At 39.9% G+C, this 22,945-nt stretch overlaps 1 protein-coding gene across 1 annotated transcript; it reads left to right on the forward strand.

The window, feature by feature from the left end:
* Positions 1-17,995: 17,995 nt before the first annotated feature.
* Positions 17,996-22,008, forward strand: LOC107798792 (uncharacterized). The gene is made up of 5 exons (XM_016621830.2): positions 17,996-18,236; positions 18,321-18,514; positions 19,308-19,392; positions 21,518-21,583; positions 21,669-22,008. Exons 1-5 carry the CDS (start codon positions 18,153-18,155, stop codon positions 21,759-21,761), a joined length of 522 nt encoding a protein of 173 aa, XP_016477316.2. The 5' UTR covers positions 17,996-18,152; the 3' UTR covers positions 21,762-22,008.
* The last annotated feature ends 937 nt before the right edge of the window (positions 22,009-22,945 follow it).

Below are 22,945 nucleotides of genomic sequence, written 5' to 3' on the forward strand. Positions count from 1 at the left end.
TATATATTAATATATGCTGATATTGTAGAATTTTTTTAACTGACTCTTATTGTCAGAAATTTTGTAGGTCCGCATGAAATGTCCTATTGATCAATAGTTATTGTACTAACGTCCTAAATTTTATTTCCTCCGTTATAATTTATGTATAGTATATTACTGGATATGAAGTTAAAAAAATTGAAATTTATAGTTTAAAAGAAGTCATAAATATTTGTGTGGCTATAAATCATCTCATTATAATAAAATAAAAAGTCTAAATTTGAAATAATATAAAATGAAATTTCTTCAAGAATTTGTTCTATCACTAGTAACCACAAAAAGAAAAGCAAGAAGAGGATATATTCTAATGTAATGATAAGATCTTTGAAATTGACATTCCCAAAGTTCTTATCCTTTGGAAAAAAAATGCACTAACAATTGACTAATATTATCAAAAAAATTACCGTTATTAGTTCTTGTTTGAGATTTAACTGCATTTTCTGGTGGAGTGGCCACAAGGCCAAGGGCTATATATGCAGCACTCATCCATCTACTACGGTCAACCCTCTCTATAAAAATTTTCGTTCGTTTAAATATTTTTTGATTTTTATAGTAAATGACTATTATACACTTATAATACCATTTGCCATTTAAATATTTTTTGGTTGTTATAAATAAAAGTTATTCAAAATTAATTATTTTTCATTTTGTAATGTTCCATATAGAAGATAAGAAAATTATTCAATAAAATCTCAAAAGATATGCATATTTCACTAGTTAAATATTGAACAAAGCTAATATATTATTAAAATATTCATAACTAAACATATAAAAATTTAAACTATAAGGCACACATGTTAAAGCTACCTAGAAAAATAAAAAAATTCAAGATTGACGGATGAACTTTGTAATTGTAACTTGTTTCGTAGATTTCATTCTCTTGCTAGCGATATAACGTTTGAATCGGCGCATGTCCAAATTTTCAGCAAAGAGGTATCTGATAACTTTCTCTTGAATACAATCTAAGAGCTTAACAGTTAAATCTTCTATCTAAATACTTTTTAGAATTTGTCCAATGAAAAAGATATCTAGAGTAAATCTTCAAATCTTATATCTTATGCAAGATAGAAACTTTGTTCAATGGAAAAGATCATGTGCATATTTTTAGAATTACTATTAGTAATCTTAAAGATTCCATATGGCTGTTAGGGTAATTTTACAAAGAGCGTTCTGCTATAAATTTGGCAGTTGTCGTTATAGGTAAAAAGCTCTTATAGAGAGGTAAAATATAACTTAAAAAATCGATTCCGAGAAAAACTTGACTTTTACAGTGAATGATTGTTATGTAGAGATGTTGTTATAAAGAGGTTTAACTGTATACACAAAAAGTCCTAATGAATTTCCTATATCATATGTTAAAACTTATAATATGATAATAAACTTGATTATGATGAGATAAATATAAATTAATGATTTAATACGACCCTTAAAAAAAGAAGTGAGAGCATAGCCAGCACCAGTTCAAATACCATTATTTTCATTTTATCTTGCCGTCAGTTGTTTTAATAGCTGCAAATGTTGTACCTCATCAATAGGACTAGACGAACCACTAGGCGCATTTGGTTTGCAAATAAGTTATTTCAGGATTAATTATTTTGAAATTAGTTATTTTAAGAAGTTATTCCACTCTTCCATAGGGATAAAAATAACACTACAATTCCGGGATAACTAATCCTGTGATTAATTATATCGCAATTTTATCCCAAATAAACTTGTCACGACCCTAAACCCGGACCCGATTGTGATGACGCCTCTCATGAAGACTAGGCCAGCCAATTATTCCTAATTCGATATTAAAACAGTTAAACATCAATAAAATAGCCTAAAACATGATTAATAATACGGAGTAGCAGATAATACCAATGAAAATGCGGAAGTACAACCCAACACAGCCCTAACCGGGGTGTCACTAGTCATGAGCATCTATAAAACCTAATACAAGTCTGAAAGGTCTACAACACTATTACAATGTCTGATAAGAGATATAAATGATAAAGAGGAAGAAACACGGGTCTGCGGACGTCAAGCAGCTACCTCGTAGACTCCGATATCTGCCGGGAGCTCTCAACTCGCATTGGCAGGATCCGCAACGCCTGAATCTGCACACAGGGGTGTAGGGAGTAAAGTGAGTACTCCAACTCAGTGAGTAACAAATGTAAATAAAGACTGAAAGCAAGAAATCACATAAGGCACAAAGCATTCTATAATGAAGCAGTAAAACCATTTAAAAACAGTAAACCAGTGAAATATAGGTAGAACTCTTTAACTCAAATGCAGTTTCATGAAAAGCCCTTTTAAATGTTTAAGCAGGTAATTGACAGTCAATTATGCATAAATGCTCGCCCCTCGGGCACAGTATCAACAAATACGCCCCTCGGTCAACATCTCAGAATAGTACCAGCCCCTCGGGCAACATCTCAGAACAATATCAGCCCCTCGGGCTCAATCTCATATAACAATGGGTACCCATGCTCACTAGGGGTGTGCAGACTCCTGGAGGGGCCTCTTACGTCCCAAACACAATATTAAGCCATCTCGTGGCATCATCACTCGGCCCTCGGCCTCATATCAATCAAGTCATCTCGTGGCGTACATATCTCAGGACCTTGGCCAAATAATCAGTATCAAATGTTTCCTCACAACATAGCCCTCGGCCTTACTCAGTTAAAAACCCTCACAAGCCACTCGAGCAGTAGTAAAACATATTTCTCAGCCCAAAATATCATTTAAAAGAGCATATAAGTGTTAAAACAGAGTAAACCTGGCTGAGTACGAAAAATAGTGAAATATAACATGACTAAGTTCAAGTATAAAGTCAAAACAGTGAGGAAATACCAGTTAAAATCCCCGAAGGATTCAAATAGTTGGCACAAGGCCCAAATATGATATTCAACCCACATAATGATGAGAACAAGTAGATTTCAGTTAAATACGTAGTAAAAACATCAATCGGGATGGACCAAGTCACAATCCCCAATAGTGCACGCCCCCATGTTCGTCATCAAGCGTGTGCCTCACCTCAATATAGCACTACGATATGAAATTTGGGGTTTCAAACCCTTAGAACATCATTTACAATCATTACTTACCTCGAACCGGTCAAATCTCTAGTTCGCGACGCCTTTGTCCCTCGAATCGGCCTCCATGCGCGTCGAATCTATCCAAAATCAGAACGAGGACGTTAAAATATGCTAAGGGAACGAAACCCAAGCGAAAACAATCAATAAATGGAACAAATCCCAAAATTACCAAAACTCAACCCCCAGGCCCACGTCTTAGAATTCAAAATTTTTTATATCAACGGAATCTTTATCCTCCCACGAGTCTATACATATCAAGAACACTGAAATCGGAGTCCAAATGACCCCTCAAATCCTCATTTAAAAGCCTCTTAAACTCAAGCCCTAATCCCCAATTTTTTTCCTTAATCTCCACTAAAACCATAATTAAACAATGGAAAATGACCTTAAACTCAAATAAATAAGCTTAGGGAACTTACCCAACTGATATTCTTTGATTCCCCTTGAAATTCTATGCCTTAGCCTCTTTCCCATCTTCAAAAATGATGAACTTAGCAAAATTTCGCGAAGAAGACAATCTACACCTTCTGGGCAGGGATTTTCGCATCTGCAATCCTTTAACCGCTTTTGCGGTACCACATATGCGGCCAAATCGCCGCTTCTGCACTCAGCCTTCCGCACCTGCGACTCCACAGGTGCGGTCCCATACCGTATCTGCGGTTCCTGGTAAATCCTCAAAAATCCGCTTTTGCAGCTCTTCTCCCGCACGTGCAGCGCCGCACCTGCGGTCCCCAATCCACAGGTGCAAAAATATCAGAAACAGCAAATTCAGCAGCTGCAACAAAAATCCAACTTGTCCGTTAACCATCTGAAATCACCCCGAGGCCCCCGGGACCTCAACCAAAAGCACAAACATATCCCAATACCTTATTCAAACTTGTTACAATCACCAAAATACCTCAAACAACATTAAATCACCTAAAACACATCAGATTCAAGCCAAACTTTATAAAATCTTCTAAATTCTGCTTTTGATCAAAAACCCAACCAAACCACGTCCGAATAACCTGAAATTTTACACACACATCCCAAATGACCCAACGGAACTACTGCAACTCTCGGAATTCCATTCCGACCCCTATGTCAAAATCTCGCCTACCAACCGGAAATCGCCAAAATATCAACTTCGCCAATTCAAGCCTAAATCTACTACGAACCTCTAAAACTCGTTCCGATCGCACTTCTAAGTCCCAAATCACCTCCCGAAGTTAACCGAACCATAGGAACTCACATCCAAGCTTTCTAACACATAAGTGAACTATGACGACCCGGCCAGTCGTCTCATGAGTTACCGCTTTATTTTTTCCATTTCTGCCTCTTTATGCTTTGTTTATCCGTGTTATGTGGACTCGGGTTGGTCGGATCGAATTCGGAATGAATTTGGTAAGGTTTGAGACACTTAGTCTCTTTTGAGGAAGCTTAAGTTGGAAAAGTCAACCAGATGTTGGCTTATGTGTTAGAGGGCTCGAATGTGAGTTTCGATGGTTCGATTAGTTTCAGAAGGTGATTTGGGACTTAGGAGTGCGATCGGAATGAGTTTTGGAGGTTCAAAGTAGATTTAGGCTTGAATTGGCGAAGTTGATAGTTTGGCAATTTCCGGTTGGTAGGCGAGATTTTGATATAGGGGTCATAATGGGATTCCGAGAGTTGCACTAGTTTCGTTGAGTCATTTGGAATGTGTGTGCAAGATTTCAGGTCATTCGGACATAGTTTGGTTGGATTTTTTATCGAAAGCATAATTTGGAAGATTTTAGAAAGTTTGGCTTGAATTCGATGTGTTTTGGGTGATTTAATGTTGTTTGAAGTTTTTTGGTAATTGGAACAAGTTTGAATAAGGTATTGGAATATGTTCGTGCTTTTGGTTGAGGTCCCAGGGGTCTCGGGGTGATTTCGGGTGGTTACGGAGAAGTTGAGATGTTATTGCAGCTGCTGAAATTGCTGCTTCTGGTGTTTTCACACCTGCGGTTTGGGGACCGCAGGTGCGGCGCCGCATGTGTGAGAGGGTGGCCGTAGAAGCGGATTATGGGGATTTGTCAGGGACCGCAGAAGCGACTAAGAGGACCGCATTTACGGAGTCGCAGATGCGAAGATGATCGCAGATGCAGATGTGGCCGGTTAAGTGATTTCCGCAAAAGCGGAATAATGACCGCAAATGTGGTACCGCAGATGCAGAAAGGCCTGGGTAGAACATATAAGTTATTTCATTCGCAATTTTGAGCTATTTTCACCATTTCTACTTCGGCTTGGGAGCTTTTTGGGCGATTTGAAAGAGGGAATTCAAGGAGACTTCATTGAGGTAAGAGATTTGGACTTAAAACTCATTTCAATGCTATTATTTCACGGATTAGAGCTAGAAATTATGGAAATTAACGGTGAAAAATTGGGAAAACTAGGGCTTGGAAACTTAGGCCTTTAATTGTGGATTTGAAGGACCATTTGGGGTCAGATTTGAGAACTTTTGATATGTATGAACTCGTGGGGAGATAAGGAATCTATTAATGTAAAAATTATTTAATTCCGAGACATGGGTCCGGGGGTCGGGTTTTGGTAATTTCGGGATTTGTGCCCTTTATTGATTGTTTTTGCTTGGGCTTCATTCCCTTAGTATATTTTGACGCCCTCGTTCTGATTTTGGATAGATTCGACGCACGTGGAGGCTGATTCGAGGGGCAAAGGCATCGCGAGCTAGAAATTTGACCTGCTCGAGGTGAGTAATGATTGTAAATGATGTTCTAAGGGTTTGAAACCCCGGATTGCACATCGTAGTGCTATATTGAGGTGAGGCATATGCTTGATGACAAGTGTGGGGTCGTGCACTATTGGGTATTGTGACTTGGTCCGTCCCGATTGATGATTTTACCGCGTATTTGACTGAAAACTATTTGCTATCATCATTATTTGGGCTGAATGCCATATTTGGGCCTTGTGCCAACTATTTGAACCCTTCGGGGATTTTTAGTGGTATTTCCTCACTGTTTTGATTTTATACTTGAACTCAGTCATGTTATTTTCCACTGTTTTCGTACTCAACCATGTTTACTCAGTTTTAATACTTAAATGATATTTTTAAGTAATGTTTGGGCTGAGAAACACTATTTTACTATTGCTCGAGTAGCTTGTGAGGATTTTTGACTGAGTGAGGCCGAGGGCCTATGTTATAAGGGAACATTTGATACTGATTATGAGGCCGAGGGCCTGAGATATGTACGCCATGAGGTGGCTTGATTGATATAAGGCAGAGGGCCTAGTGATAATACCACGAGGTGGCTTGATATTGCGCTTGGGCCGTAAGGGGCCCCTCCAGGAGTCTGTACACCCCCAGTGAGCGCGGATACCTATTGTGATGTGAGATTGAGCCCGAGGGGCTGATATTGTTCTATATGATTGCTCGAGGGGCTGGTACTGTTCTGAGATGTTGCCCGAGGGGCGGATTTGTTGAAACTGTGCCCGAGGGGCGAGCCTTTATGTGTTTACTTTTCATAATTAACTGTCAATTACCTGCTTAATTAATGAAAAAGGCTTTTCATGAAACTACATTTGAGTTAAAGGATTTTACCTATCTTTCACTGATTTATTAATTTTAAATGGTTTTACTGCTTCATTATAGAATGCTTTGTGCCTTACGTGATTTCTTGCTTTCAGTCTTTATTTACATTTGTTACTTACTGAGTTGGAGTACTCACTTTACTCCCCACACCCCTGTGTGTAGATTCAGGCATTGCTGATCCTACCAGTGCGAGTTGAGATCTCCCGGCGGACATTCGGAGTTCACGAGGTAGCTGCCTGACGTCCGCAGATCCGTGTCTCTACTCCTTTATCACTTCTATATCTTTTCAGATAGTTGTACTAGTTTATTGACTTAGCAGATTTGTATTATGACTTATAGATGCTCATGACTAGTGACACCCCGATTAGGGATGTGTATGAGTGTTCTTCCGCGTATTTATGTTATCATGGTTATTTCGGATTTATTTTGTCATGTTTAGACCGTTTCTTCAATGCTTAACTGTCAATAATTGGAAAATGGGAAGTGTCAGCTGGCCTTGTCTTCATGAGAGGCGCCATCACGACCGGGGTCCGGGTTAGGGTCGTGATATCAATGTCCGGTTGACTTTTCCAATTTAAACTTCCTTAAAAGAGACCAAGTATCTCAGACCTTACCAAAATCATTCCAGATTCGATCCGACCAACCCGATATCACATAACACGGATAAATAAAGCATAAAGAAGCAGAAATGGGGAAAAGGGAGTGGTAACTCATGAGACGACTGGCCGGGTCGTCACATCCTCCCCAACTTAAACAAACGTTCGTCCGCGAACGAGTCAAGAAACATACCTGAAGCCTCAAACATGTAAGGGTATCTGCTCCGCATCTCCTACTCGGTCTCCCAGGTAGCCTCCTCCACGGGCCGACCTCTCCACTGCACTTTCACTGAAGCTATATCCTTTGACCTCAACTTTCGAACCTAACGACCCAAAATAGTTACTGGCTCCACATCATAAGTCAAATCATCATCCAACTGAACCGTGCCGAAATCCAAAACATGAGACAGATCTCCAATATACTTCCGGAGCATAGAAACATGAAATACAGGATGCATACTCGACAAGCTAGGTGGCAAAGCAAGCTCATAAGCCACCTCCCTAATCCTCCGAAGCACCTCAAAAGGCCCAATGAACTGAGGACTCAATTTCCCTTTCTTTCCAAATCTCATAACACCCTTCATGGGCGGAACCTTCAACAGAACCTTCTCGCCAATCGTGTAGGACACATCTCGAACCTTCATGTCAGCATAACTTTTTTGTCTTGACTGTACTGTACGAAGCCTCTCGTGAATCACCTTCACCTTCTCCAAAGCATCCTGCACCAAATCTGTCCCCAATAGCCTAGCCTCACCGGGCTCGAACCAACCAACTGGAGATCTACACCACCTCCCATACAAAGCCTCATATGGAGCCATCTGAATACTCGACTGGTAGCTGTTGTTATAAGCAAACTCTGAAAGTGGTAGAAACTGATCCCATGACCTTCTGAAGTCAATAACACAAGCACGCAACATGTCCTTCAGTATCTGAATAGTGCGTTCGGACTGCCCGTCCGTCTGAGGGTAAAAAGTTGTGCTCAACTCAACCTGAGTACCCAACTCTCGCTGTACAGACCTCCAAAACTGTGATGTAAACTGAGTGCCCCTATCTGAAATGATGGAAACTGGGACACCATGCAAACGAACAATCTCACGGATATAGATCTCTGTCAACCGCTCTGAAGGATAGGTAGTACACACAGGAATGAAGTGCGTGGACTTGGTCAGCCGATCCACAATCACCCAAATAGCATCGAACTTTCTCAAAGTTCGTGGAAGTCCAACAACAAAGTCCATAGTGATCCTCTCCCACTTCCACTCGGGAATATCTATTCGCTGTATCAAGCCACCCGGTCTCTGATGCTCATATTTCACCTGCTGACATTTGAGATACCGAGCTATAAATCCCACGATGTCTTTCTTCATTCTTCTCCACCAATAGTGCTGCCTCAAATCCTGATACATCTTCGCGGCACCCCGGATGAATGGAATACCGCGAGCTATGAGCCTCTTCTAGAATCAACTCCCGAAGCCCATCCACATTGGGCATACAAATCCGGCTCTGCATCCTCAACACCCCATCATCACCTATAGTCACATCTCTGGCAACATTATGATGAACTCTATCCTTAAGGACAAGCAAATGCGGATCATTATATTGGCACTCTCTGATGCGATCATATAAGGAAGACCGAGAAATCACACAAACCAATACCCGATTGGGCTCAGAAACATCTAATCTCACAAACCGATTGGCCAAGGCCTGAACATCAACCGCAAGAGGTATATCCCCAACTAGAATATATGCTAAACTCCCCATACTCATTGCCTTTCAGCTCAAAGCATCAGCCACCACATTGGCCTTTCCCCGATGGTACAGTATAGTGATATCATAATCCTTAAGCAACTCCAACCACCTCCGCTGCCTCAAATTGAGATCCTTCTATTTGAACAAATGCTGAAGGATACAATGATCAATAAATACCTCACAAGACACGCCATACAAGTAATGCCTCCAAATTTTCAACGTGTGAACTATGGCAACCAACTCCAAATCATGCACGGGGTAGTTCTTCTCATGGGACTTCAACTAACAAGAAGCATAAGCAATAACTATACCCTCCTGCATCAACACACAACCAATCCCAACTCTCGAAGCATCGCAATACACGGTATATGAACCTGAAGCTGATGGCAAAACCAACACTGGAGCTGTGGTCAAAACTGTCTTAAGCTTCTGAAAGCTCTCCTCTCACTCATCTGTCCATACAAATGAAGCACCCTTCTGAGTTAACTTGGTCAAGGGTGATGCGATAGATGAGAACCCCTAAACAAACCGGCGATAATAGCCTGACAAACCAAAAAAGCTGCGAATCTCTGTGGATGAGGACGGTCTAGGCCAACTCTGAACCATCTCTATCTTCTTCGGATCAACCTGAATACCCTTGCTGGATACCACGTGCCCCAAGAAAGCCACTGAACTAAGCCAAAACTCACACTTGGAGAATTTTGCATAAAGCTTCTCCTCTCTCAATCTCTGCAACACAACTCTCAAATGCTCCACGTGTTCCTCCTGACTACGCGAATACACCAGAATATCATCAATAAAGACTATGACAAATGAGTCAAGATAAGGCCGAAACACACTGTTCATCAAATGCATGAACGCTGTTGGGGCATTGGTTAGCCCAAAACACATCACCAAGAACTCATAATGACCATATCGGGTCCTGAAAGCCGTCTTAAGAATATCTAAATCCCTGATCTTCAACTGGTGATAACCTGAATGGAGATCAATCTTGGAAAACACTCTTGCTCCCTAAAGCTGGTCGAATAAATCATCAATACGAGGAAAATGATACTTGTTCTTAATTGTTACCTTGTTCAATTGCCTATAATTAATGCACATTCTCATTGTGCCATCCTTCTTCTTCACAAACAGAACTGACGCACCCCAAGGTGACACACTAGGCCGAATGAACCCCTTATCTAGGAGTTCCTGAAGCTGCTCCTTTAATTCCTTCAACTCCGCTGGTGCCATACGAGACGGCGGAATAGAAATGGGCTGAGTTCCCGGCACCAGGTCAATACCAAAATCAATATCCCTGTCCGGTGGCATGCCCGACAGGTCTGCAGAAAACACACAGGGAAAATCCCTCACAACTGGAATAGAATCAATACTAGGAGTCTCAACACCGACATCCCTCACAAATGCTAGATATGAAAGACAACCCTTCCCAACCATACGCTGGGCTTTCAAGAATGAGATCACTCTACTAGGAACATAATCAGTCACACCCCGCCACTCGATCCGTGGCACACCTGGTATAGCCAATGTGACTATCTTAGTATGACAATATAGAATAACACGACACGAAGATAGCCAATCCATGCCCAAAATGACATCGAAATCCACCATACATAATAGTAAAAGGTCCACACGGTTCTCCAAACCCCTAATAGTCACCACACACGACCGTTACACACGGTCTATAACAACAGTATCGCCCACCGGGATATATACATGAATAGGTGAAGCAATTAATTCATGGGGCGTACCCAAATAACGAGCAAAGTATGATGACACATAAGAAAAGGTGGAACCGGGATCAAATAATACAGAGGCATCTCTGTGGCAGACTGAAATAATACATGTAATGACAGCATCTGAAGCAATAGCATCGGGTCTGCCTGGAAGTGCATAGAAACGGGTCTAACCGCCACCTGATCGACCTCCCCCTCTGGGGCGACCCCTAGCTGACTGACCTCCACCTCTAGCTGGCTGGGCGGGTGGTGGTGAAGTAACTAGCGCTGAAGACGATGACTGACCCCTCTGCTGGGACGAACTAGCAACACGACGAGGACACTGCCTCCACATGTGACCCATCTCACCACACTCATAACGACTCCCAGGTGCTGGAGAAGGGGACTGAAGGGAACCCCTCGCACCAGAATGACTAGCAGACGTACTCGGCATAAGAGAGACCTGAATAGATAGAGCACGGGTCGAACTCTGAGCTGGAAGGGCACTAAGTGATGACTGGCCCTGCTGAGAATTGTGATGGCCATGACCCGAAAATACCCCATGATAACCTGGGCGAGCTGGCTGAGTAGACCTAAATGGACGACCCTGCCGTGCTAAAACTGACCCCTCGAAGGAGCACCACTATAGCTACCAAATCCTCGAGGCCTTTTGGCCTCCCTCTCTTATCGCTCCTAGCGACGAACAGACTCAATCTCACGGGCGATATCCACAACCTCCTCGAAAGTAGAACCAATCACCCTCTTCTTGGTCATAAGAATACAGAGCTGATAAGTGAGACCATCAACAAACCTCATAATCCTCTCTCTATCTGTCGGAACCAACCAGATGGCATGACGAGCCAACTCAGAGAACCTCAACTCATACTGCGACACGATCATATCCCCTAACGCAATCACTTAAACTGCCTACGCAGCTTCTCTCTACGAGACTGCGGCACATACTTCTCCAGAAAGAGAACGGAGAACTACTACCAGGAAAGGGGTGCTGCACCAACAGGCCTACGCCTCTCAAAATTCTCCCACTAAGTGAAAGCAGCTCCTGAAAACTGATAGGTGGTGAAAGCGACCCCGCTGGTCTCCAGAATACCTGCTGTACGAAGCATCCTCTAACACTTATCCAAGAAACCCTAGGCATCCTCGCCCTCTGCACCACTAAATGACTGAGGCTGAAGTCTACCAAACCTCTCCAACCTACGCTGCTCATCCTCCGGCATGGCAGGAACTACATAGTCCTAAGCAGTTGCAACCGGCTGGGCTAGTTGTGCCCCCAATGTCTGATGTACTTGCATGACCTACTCGGGTGTGCGAGTGGCGGGAGTCTGATTTCCTCCCCCGGCCTAAGAAGTAGTTGCGGCTGTAGTGGCTGAAACTGCTTGAGCTAGGCCAGTGCAAACCGATAAGATCTGAGATAAGGCCTCCTGAAAACCCGGAATCATAATGGGCACAGCTGGTGCTTGAGCTAGTGCTGCTGGAGCGCCGATAGCTGGGACCTAGTCCTGAACTGGGGCAGCTGATGGATCTACATGTGCTACCCTCGCTGCTCTGCCTCTACCACGACCATGACCGCGTTCTCGGCCTCTGGTGGCCACAGCTGGTGGCACTGGTGGTTGTCCTTACTGTCCGGTGGCGCATGTGCTCACCATCTATGAGAGGATAGAATAACAGAAGTTTAGTACTCGAATCAGCAAGTTTGCACGACAAGAATTTCAAGAATATGAAGTTTTTCCTAAAGGTTCTACAGCCTCTCGAGGATAAATACAGACGTCTCTGTACTGATCCGCAAGACTCTACTAAACTTGCTCATGACTCATGAGACCTATGTAACCTAGGCTCTGATACTAACTTGTCACGACCCTAAACCCGGATCCGGTCGTGATGGCGCCTCTCGTGAAGACAAGGCTAGCCAACTATTCGCAATTCGTTATTAAAACAGTTAAATAGCAATAAAATAGCCTAAAATATGATTAATAATACGAAGTAGCAGATAATACCAATAAAAGTGCAGAAGTACAACCAAACACAACCCTAACAATGTCTGATAAGAGATAGAAGTGATAAAAAGGAGAAACACGGGTCTGCGGACGTCAAATAGCTACCTCGTGGACTCCGATATCTGTTGGGAGCTCTCAACTCGCACTGGCAGGATCCACAATGCTTGAATCTGCATACAGGGGTGCAGGAAGTAAAGTGAGTACTCCAACTCAGTGAGTAACAAATGTAAATAAAGACTGAAAGAAAGAAATCACGTAAGGCACAAAGCATTCTACAATGAAGCAATAAAACCATTTAAAAATAGTAAACTAGTGAAAGATAGGTAGAATTCTTTAACTCAAATGCAGTTTCATGAAAAGCCTTTTTAAATGTTCAAGCAGGTAATTGACAGTTAATTATGAAAAGTAAACACATAAAGGCTCGCCCCTCGGGCACAGTATCCACAAATCTGCCCCTCGGGCAACATCTCAGAACAGTACCAGCCCCTCAGGCAACATCTCAGAACAATACAAGCCCCTCGGGCTCAATCTCATATCACAATGGGTACCCGCGCTCACTAGGGGTGTGCAGACTCCTAGAGGGGCCCCTTACGGCCTAAGCGCAATATCAAGGCATCTCATGGCATCGTCACTCGGCCCTCGACCTCATATCAATCAAGCCACCTCGTGGCGTACATATCTCAGGCCCTCGGCCTCATAATCAGTATCAAATGTTTTCTCACAACATAGGTCCTCCGCCTTACTTAGTCAAAAACCCTCACAAGCCACTCGGGCAGTAGTAAAACATATTTCTCAGCCCAAAATATCATTTAAAAGAGCATATAAGTGTTAAAATAGAGTAAACCTGGCTGAGTACGAAAAATAGTGAACTATAACATGACTGAATTCAAGTATAAAGTCAATACAGTGAGGAAATACCAGTAAAAATCCCCGAAGGTTTCAAATAGTTGGCACAAGGCCCAAATATGGCATTCAGCCCAAATAATGATGATAACAAGTAGATTTCAGTTAAATACGCAGTAAAAATATCAATCGGGATGGACCAAGTCACAATCCCCAATAGTGCACGACCCTACGCTCGTCATCAAGCGTGTGTCTCACCTCAATATAGCACTATGATGTGAAATTCGGGGTTTCAAACCCTCAAAACATCATTTACAATCATTACTCACCTCGAACCAATCAAATCTCTAGTTCGCGATGCCTTTACCCCTCGAATCGCCCTCCACGCATGTTGAATCTATCCAAAATTAGAACGAGGATGTGAAAATATGCCAAGGGAATGAAGCCCAAGCGAAAACAATCAATACATGGCATAAATCCCAAAATTACCAAAACCCGACCCCCGGGCCCACATCTCAGAATTCAAAAAATTTTACATCAACGGAATCCTTATCCTCCCACGAGTCTATACATATCAGGAACGCTAGAATCGGAGTCCAAATGACCCCTCAAATCCTCATTTAAAGGCCTCTTAAACTCAAGGCCTATTCCCCAATTTTTCTTCCTTAATCTCCACTAAAACCATGATTAAACAATAGAAAAATGACATTAAATCCAAATAAATAAGCTTAGGGAACTTACCCAACTGATATCCTTTGATTCCCCTTGATCCTATGCCTTAGCCTCTTTCCCGTCTTCAAAAATGATGAACTTAGCAAAATTTCGTGAAGAAGATAATATATACCTTCTGGCCTGAGATTTTCGCATCTGCGATCCTTTAACCGCTTCTGTGGTACCGCATATCCGCCCAAACCACCACTTCTGCCGGCCTTCACTTAAAAGCCATTGCCGCTTCTGCGCTCAGACTTCCGCACGTGCGACTCTGCAGGTGCGGTCCCACACCACATCTGTGGTTCTTGGCAAATCCTCAAAAATCCGCTTCTGCGGCTTTTCTCCCGCACCTGCGGTTCCCAATCCGCAGGTGCGAAAATATCAGAAGCAACAAATTCAGCAGCTGCAACAAAAATCCAACTTCTCCGTTAACCATCCGAAATCACCCTGAGGCCCCCGGGACCTCAACCAAAAGCACAAACATATCCCAATACCTTATTCAAACTTGTTCTAATCACCAAAACACCTCAAACAACATTAAATCACCTAAAACACATCGGATTCAAGCCAAACTTTCTAAAATCTTCTAAATTCCGCTTTTGATAAAAAAAACCTAACCAAACCACGTCCGAATGACCTGAAAATTTGCACACACATCCTAAATGACCCAACGGATTTACTGTAACTCTCGGAATTCCATTCCGAACCCTATGTCAAAATCTTGCCTACCAACCAAAAATCGCCAAAATATCAACTTTGCCAATTCAAGCCTAAATCTACTCTGAACCTCTAAAACTCATTCTGATCGCACTCCTAAGTCCCAAATCACCTCCCGAAGCTAACCGAACCGTCGGAACTCACATTCGAGCCTTCTAACACATAAGTCAACGTCCGGTTGACTTTTCCAACTTAAACTTCCTTAAAAGAGATCAAGTGTCCCAGACCTTACCAAAATCATTCCAGATTCGATCCGACCAACCCGATATCACATAACACGGATAAACAAAACATAAAAAAAATAAAAATAAGGAAAACAGAGCGGTAACTCATGAGATGATTGGTTGGGACGTCACAAAACTCATCTCAAATTTAATCCCGGGATTTATTATCCCTTATTTCTCATACCAACCGAGCCCTAAAAGACATCAAGGACTATTATGACATGACAAAAGCACATTGAACGGCCATAATTTGACTGTATTTTTGGAATGTAATTAAATATAGATATCATGAACACGAGATCCAGAATACCAAGACAAGAAATCCGGGAGAAATTAAAAAATAGCCAGATTTACAAGTGGTCATTTAAAAATAGCCACAGTTTCAAAAGTAATCGAAATTTAGCCACTTTTCATGTAAAGATAAATCTGAATGAAAATACTATTCAAAATCCGGAAAAATACTCCAGCATAATATATTGGAGTTCCAGTATAATACATCGGTCCAGCATAATATACTGGAAATTGGAGCATTGATGCTCCAATCTCCAGTATATTATACCAGAGCCATCAAAGTATACCGGTTTAGCATAATATGCTGGAAGTTCATACATAGGTGCACCGAACTCCAGTATATTATGCTGGACCATCCTTTGTTGCAGCAAAATAGTGAGCTATTTTTCAATGACTTGGCAAATGCTGGCTATTTTTGAATAACCAGTCCGAAAACTGGCTAGCCCGTGTTATTTTAACAAGAAATCCGAGCAACCATTTTCATTTGAAAAACTCAATTGGTAGCATACTCCTTATTCTAGCTCGTTCTACTACACCTGTGAGAAGAAGCCACAAATAATTTGTGTGATTGACATGAATGGCTCCGTGAGGGGCTGATCTTAGCCGAATGTCCTCAAAATTGATGGCATTTAAAAAATAGCCCCCACCTACACATATTTATTGCTCTTCAGAGTTTTTCAGCCGAATTGGTAGAGTTTGCGCTATATTTACTTTACCTATCCGTTAAGTTATTCATCAAAGTCTACCATGCTGACATAATTTCGTTGTATAGATATTTCTTTGCTGGATTGGTAGAGCTTATGCTATATTTGCTCTACCTATCTGTTAAGTTAAGTTGTTCATCGAAATCTATCGGATATGCACAGTTTTTTTGTGTTATTTTAATAAAGTATTTTCCAGACCCCACTTGTGGGAACTCACTAGGTTGTTGTTGTTCTTCGTATCTGCAACTTTAATTTCAATCAAACCACCACCAAATCCGCTCCAAATGATCTCAAATTTGAAAAAAAAAACCTTTCAAATACCAATACAAACAATCCCTAGTCACCAATTTACCTAAATAACGCCAAATAAAAAAGATTCACTTTGTCTTCTTTACTGCTTTCTAAGGTCCAATAATGGAGTTTTGAGGTTCTTACAGTAAAGGTGTTTGAACTAAAAAATTTAGAAAATATCAACACTCTAATGATTTTAACAATAATGGATCATTAACCTTCTTTCCACCATTAAATAAGAATTTCAAGCTTTAAATATTGAAGAACTATGGCGTTCAAGTAAAAATGTCAGGACTTTCGCTAACCATAAAAATGAGAATATTCCGCCAAGATCAGTCACGTTTGAGACATGTCGTGTAATTTTTGGTTTAAATTGTGTTCCACAAGGTCATAACAATCGGGCATTTCCTCGGGGGACATTAAAGGCCAAATTCCAACCGTTCATCTTGGTTAATGGCATGGCATAGCCATTTTTCTGCGTGATTATTGAAAAATAGTCGGTGTTTGCAAAGTTAATAAAAAGTAGTCATTATATAATGTTGAGATGAAATCTGAACAAAAGTACCCTAGCTGAAACACAAAAAATTAAAGCATAATATGCTAGATTATGAAACTTTTGTGTATGACATATTATATTAGAAATCTAGCAGATTATGAATTCTAACACATTATGCTGGAATCTCGTATGTAAAAAATTTGAATTCCAGAATATTATGCCTTAATTTTTTGATTTTTAGAGTAATTTTGTTCATATTTTATTTTCACATGAAAAAATAGCTAAATTTGACTTATTTTTAAAACTATAAATAATTTTCAATTAGCAGTTGTAAATCACCCCCTTCATCTTGTGACTAATAACTGGATTCTAGAACAATTTGGATTTTGACTCTCAAGATTGAGTGAAATTCAAAAATAGCCAGATTTATAATTGGTAATTGAAAAAATAGCCACAGTTTCAAAAGTAATCAAAATTTAGCCACTTTTCATGTAAAGATAAATCTGAATGAAAACATTATTCAAAATCCAGAAAATATTCCAGCAACATATATTGGAGTTCGAATTTTTTACACATGAACTTCCAGCATAATATACTAGAGTTCCAGAATAATATATTAGAGTTCCAGCATAAATATTGGAGTTCCAGTATAATATGTTGGTCTAACATAATATGCTGAAAGTTTATACACAGGTGCTCCAATCTCCAGTATATTATGCTGGAACTTTCCGTGTGCTGGATTTCTAGCATAATATGCTAGAAGTTCATACATAGGTATATCAATCTCTAGTATATTATACTAGAATTTTTCATATTGTAGCAAAATAGTGACTATTTTTTATGACTTTGTAAATGCTAGCTATTTTTAAATTATCAATCCGAAAACTGACTAGCCCGTGCTATTTTCACCTGGAAATTGGGCTCTGAAATGAAGTGGGGCTCGAGAATTCCTCTGAATAGTAATCTCCGCTTATCCAAACAGAACTTAATTAAAAATTAAAATCGGGTCAGCTTCTTTCTCCTCCTTCTTCACCCTGCCATCTCTGTTAATTCAATTTCATACAATTCAATTCCAAATTTAGGGCTTTAATTTGGCTCCTAGATCAGAATACGACATCGTTTTAGAAGAATCCTAAGATGGCGAATCAAGGAGCAAAGAAGCGAAAGGAAGAAAACGCTCGTCATATGAAGAAACTCTTTCAAATCATCCTTGCCTGCAACGTAAATTTCTCATTTTTTTCAATTAAAATGAATTTTTTTAATTAATTTTATTTTATTTATTCATTTTTCTGTTGTTGTGTATAGGTGATTTATTTATTGGTGAGAGCTGGAATTTTTCATTCAAGTTTCACATGGAAGCATGTCGTAGGATTATTGTTGACTTCGTTGGCTTATGCTTTACCATACAAACAATTAGATTCAATGTCAAAACCAAGTTATGGTGATGATGGAGAGCTCTTTGATGGTGGATATGATATGAGTACTGGTGGTATTTGTGGGTAATGTGTAGCTTCATTCCCAATTCATTTTCTTTATTTTATTTTTTGGAGTTTTGAGTTTTTTATACTTTTTTGAGCTGTTTTAACTTGTGTTTGATAAAATATTGTCCTTAATTATTAAAAAATGTGAGCTACGATGCCCTTTACACATCAATTTCCTTGTATTTTTTTGGAGACTGGTGTCACACCCTAGGCGAATCTCACATCGACAAAACATGGAAGAGATGCTCTGTATTTTAGTAGACAAGCCTTAGATCCTAGCGACACGTTTTAAAGTCGTGCGAGTCTAGACCCAAAGCAGGCGATATCACTAATGGCTGAGCTGTTACATATGGTATCAGAGCCACTTTGCTTGCAACCTTGAACAGTGGTGGGGCAAACCTCAACGAGGACGCTGAGTCCCTAAGGGGTATATGTGACACCCTAGGCGAATCCCACATCGACAAAACAGTAAAGAAATGCTGGGTATATAAGTAGAGAAGTCGTAGACCCTAGCGACGCGTTTTAAAGCTGTGCTGGTCTCGGCCCAAAGCGGACAAGACATTATCACTAATGCGCTGGGTTGTTACAGGTGGAGGAGTGGGAGAAATTAAATTCTAACTACTAATGCAATAATCACTATCTGAAGTTTGAACTCGATTCCAAGCTGTAGATTTTGCTTGTAATATGCTCAGTTTTGCTAATATTATATTCCTACTCAAAGCACGAGCTTTGTGGTAACTTGATTATTTTCTGCTCCATTTTGTTTGGAAATATATAAAAAATCTTATCTTGTAATGAATCTTGCTTGCAGATATTTACATGATGTAATCTACATTACATGTTTCGTGCAGTTGGCTTCTATCATCTCCGACAAGTTCTGGTACACATTTCTAGTGGTAAGTTTATTCTTATACCTTTATCCATGCATTACTTACATGTCACAGTCATCGTTATGCATTTTGAGCATGGATTAAAGCTTGTAATTAGTAGGAAACATCCATATCCATTGCTGCTAAACTCAATTAACGTAAAAATTTGGTAAGATGTTATTTCTGTTGTCTTATCATTGGTATGATCTATAGTTTATCTAGCCATCACAATAAGGTTTTAGTGAAAACGCTGGAAAAACAGTCTACTTTTGGATCTTTTGTGAATAAAGCAAGGATGTGTAGAAAAGCATCTTACGAAAGAAGAAATAAGTTAACTTTCCCATCATTCTTCCATTTATTTGGTTAGGAATTACTAATTAGTATAAGTTTCAGATAAATTTAGAGTAGGTTTTACTGTGTACCAGAGGAGCTTTGCATGAGCTTGCAATTTATTTTATATTCGTTAATAAAGTTGAAAAGTTATCACAATATACATGTTATGTTTTGGTGTTGCTGAAATCTCAGGGCAATTGTTTCGTGCTTTCTTTCTTTTCAGTCAATGAACTCGAGAAATTCTAATGCAGAAATGGCGCCCACCACCCAATTTTATGTTGTGATGGTGCTTGCTTTTGCTTTCTTTGTTTTTAAGTCAAAATTTCAGAAATTCTTCTACATGAATAGAGCCCACTTCCACCCAATTTTAGAGCCCGCCTCCACCCAATTTTATGTCTTGTGATGGTGCTTGACAAAGCATTCTCTGTCATGATCCCAAAAGGAAAAGAAAAAATAAAATTGTAAGAAGAGAGAAAGAGAGAGAGAGAGAATTCTTGTGCGTTTGAGGAGAGAGGGAAAGAGGAAGGAGACCAGAGATACAAAGAGTTTTTGTCCAAAAGTTATAACATCTTGTCGTCCAGCGGTATTCTCGTCTTTCACAATGTGGTAAATAACCAAAATTGGCCCTTTTCTAGTGGTCTTCTGACGTTTTTGCGAAGATTTTGTCTTTAAGCCTTGAGGCGAAACCAATGATGTTTTCGTTTAGGGTGTTTTTTGCTTTCAAGGAAATTAGTAACTCAATCTAGCAAATTCTCAGGTATGAAGGGGGCTAGTTCTCTTAATTTATCAATTCTGTGTCTCATATTAGAGAAGGAACTGTTTTTTGACATACTTGACCTTACTTTTGGAGATTTGGAAGTTGCACAGTTTTCAATCAAGTTTTTCCCACTCCAATTAAAATTCAGAGCCCTCTATTAAAGTGAGGTATTGGCTTAATTAATAGACTTCCTGTACCAAGGACCCAAGTACTCTTCTTCTTTCGGCCTTTTGTCCATGGACTGTTAGACTTTTATCATTTACAACAAATTAGTGCTGGTCAAATGTATGCTGGTTTTAATACATACATCCGGACAGAAAAAGGTGCAATGATGTCAATTAGTTGTTTGGGACTGAGGTTAGTTGTTGTTGATGTCATTGTGGTTGTCTTGTCAATCTGCAGAATACTAAATGGTATAACAAAGGTGGTCATGCTAGCTTGTTTTAGCCATTTGATTTTGTACCTTTTCTAGAAATTGCTAATAAGTTATTCCAAGGGGATGCCTTAGTGGTTAAAGCATTGGGGTAACCTGGAGATCCCAGGTTCGGATCCCAATCCCAGCATCATCAGCGTGAACCGATCTGCAACCCCCCCCCGGTTGGGCAGATTGCCCAGCTGCTTGTGGGCTATAGCAGGCTGCCATGTGGATGTGTGTGGATTAGTTGAGGTGCACAGAAGTTGGCTGGGATGCACTAGCATCCCAAAGGGAAAAAGAAAAGGTTAACAAGGGCTAACAAGTTCCTCAGAATGTGAAAGTGGTCTAGCCAAATTGCACTTCTCTTTTTTGTGTACTTCTGTTAATGATCATTCTTTCCCTATTATCTTTTCGAGGGGTGATACTGTAATTTCTCTTGTTGCAAAGAAGGTATCCTGTAATAGTAGTGCTTCATTCATGTCTAGTAATGGGACAGGGACAGCTAACTTCTGGTCCAAGCAGCAGTATTAGTTCATATGCATGATTGAAAGGATATATATAAGAAATGGTGACAGGGACAGATAACTAGTGAGATTTTTAGGTTATTATTTGGTTGATTTGTACTAAATTACCATTTCCCTTTCCAGATACCTGCATTTGCAGCGTACCAGCTCTCTGGATTTATCAAAGGATTTTTACCTCAAGGTTCAGAGGTTCGTGTTAACAATAGGGAATGAAATCTTCATAGATTAACAATGTCTTTAACTGAGTGGCCTAATATTTCTCATGATTATTCAGGATGCTGAAGAGGATGAGAAGACCAGAAAAAAGAGAGAGAAACTGGAGAAGAAAGCTTCAAGAACCAAATTTGTTAAAACAAGAGCTCGTTAACTCAGCATCGCAGTGAAGTAGACTGGTGTTGCTGAGACTTATGCGTTGGCTGATTGACTACCATTGCTTTTCGATGTCAGAAAATTGTGCTCTAGCACACAAGTTGTCTCGAGACTGGAGATCGATGTACTCTTATCTTGTTGGAAATTATGGTTTTGAATTCTCTGTAGAATTGCCATAAACAGATCGATTTCTGTCTGTTTAATGTATTTGTGTATGTCTTGGTCAGCAGCCTCATTTCCAGATCTACTTCTGAAACCTGTACCATGACATAATCAAGGATTTAGCTACATTTTTGTGCAATTTACAACTTGATCTTGAAACCCCTTCTCAGGTTTAACATATAACTAGTATCCGTACCCGCGCGTTGCGCAGAGAATAATAAATATAAGAATTTTTTATAAGAAAATATATGTGAAAGACGGTAGATACAAACGAATATGGAAATGCTATTATTTTTTGGAACATATAATCAAACCTCCCTGTACATGACCAAATTAAAACGAAAAATATAATCACAAATAAAACATAAGAATAAATTTTATAAACTTATTGTATCTTTCCTATCAAAATGGAAAGTATGGCTGCATTTGTTACATAACGCATTGCCGTAATGATAGCAGATGGATTGTCAAAAAAATTAGTGGTCCGCCTTGATATGAATCTCATTTTAGAATTTAATTTTAGACACCTTGATACTTTAGTGGTCCGCCTATACACTATGCAAGTTCATGGAATGTAAGAGCTAATAAGAAAACATTAATTGTTCATAAACTGTTGGAAATAATATGGATGTAATATATAAACAACATTATAGTAGTTCCTGCAACACCAATCACCAGGAAAGCCAAAGTAACTTTACCTCCATAGTTCTTTAATTATATTATAAAAAAAAAGCGTGAGAAATTATAGCGAAGAACAATTGACAGAATATTCAATAAGAATACTTTAAATAAAAGATCCATGCTCACTTTAGTATCTTGTTATTGTAATTGGATACATGCTTCACCATATCAAACCAATTATCAGGGACTACATTTGAGAGTAAGTATCATTATAAAAATATTAATTTTTTAAAGATGGTTATTGAATGCAATAGAACCAAGAGCTTCAGCTAAGGACAACATGAACTAATTTCAGCTCAAGACCGACAAAATAATTGAGTTTGCTTGCATTTAGAACTA

Source organism: Nicotiana tabacum, chromosome 9 (assembly GCF_000715075.1).
Source record: "Nicotiana tabacum cultivar K326 chromosome 9, ASM71507v2, whole genome shotgun sequence".
Lineage (NCBI taxonomy): Eukaryota > Viridiplantae > Streptophyta > Magnoliopsida > Solanales > Solanaceae > Nicotiana > Nicotiana tabacum.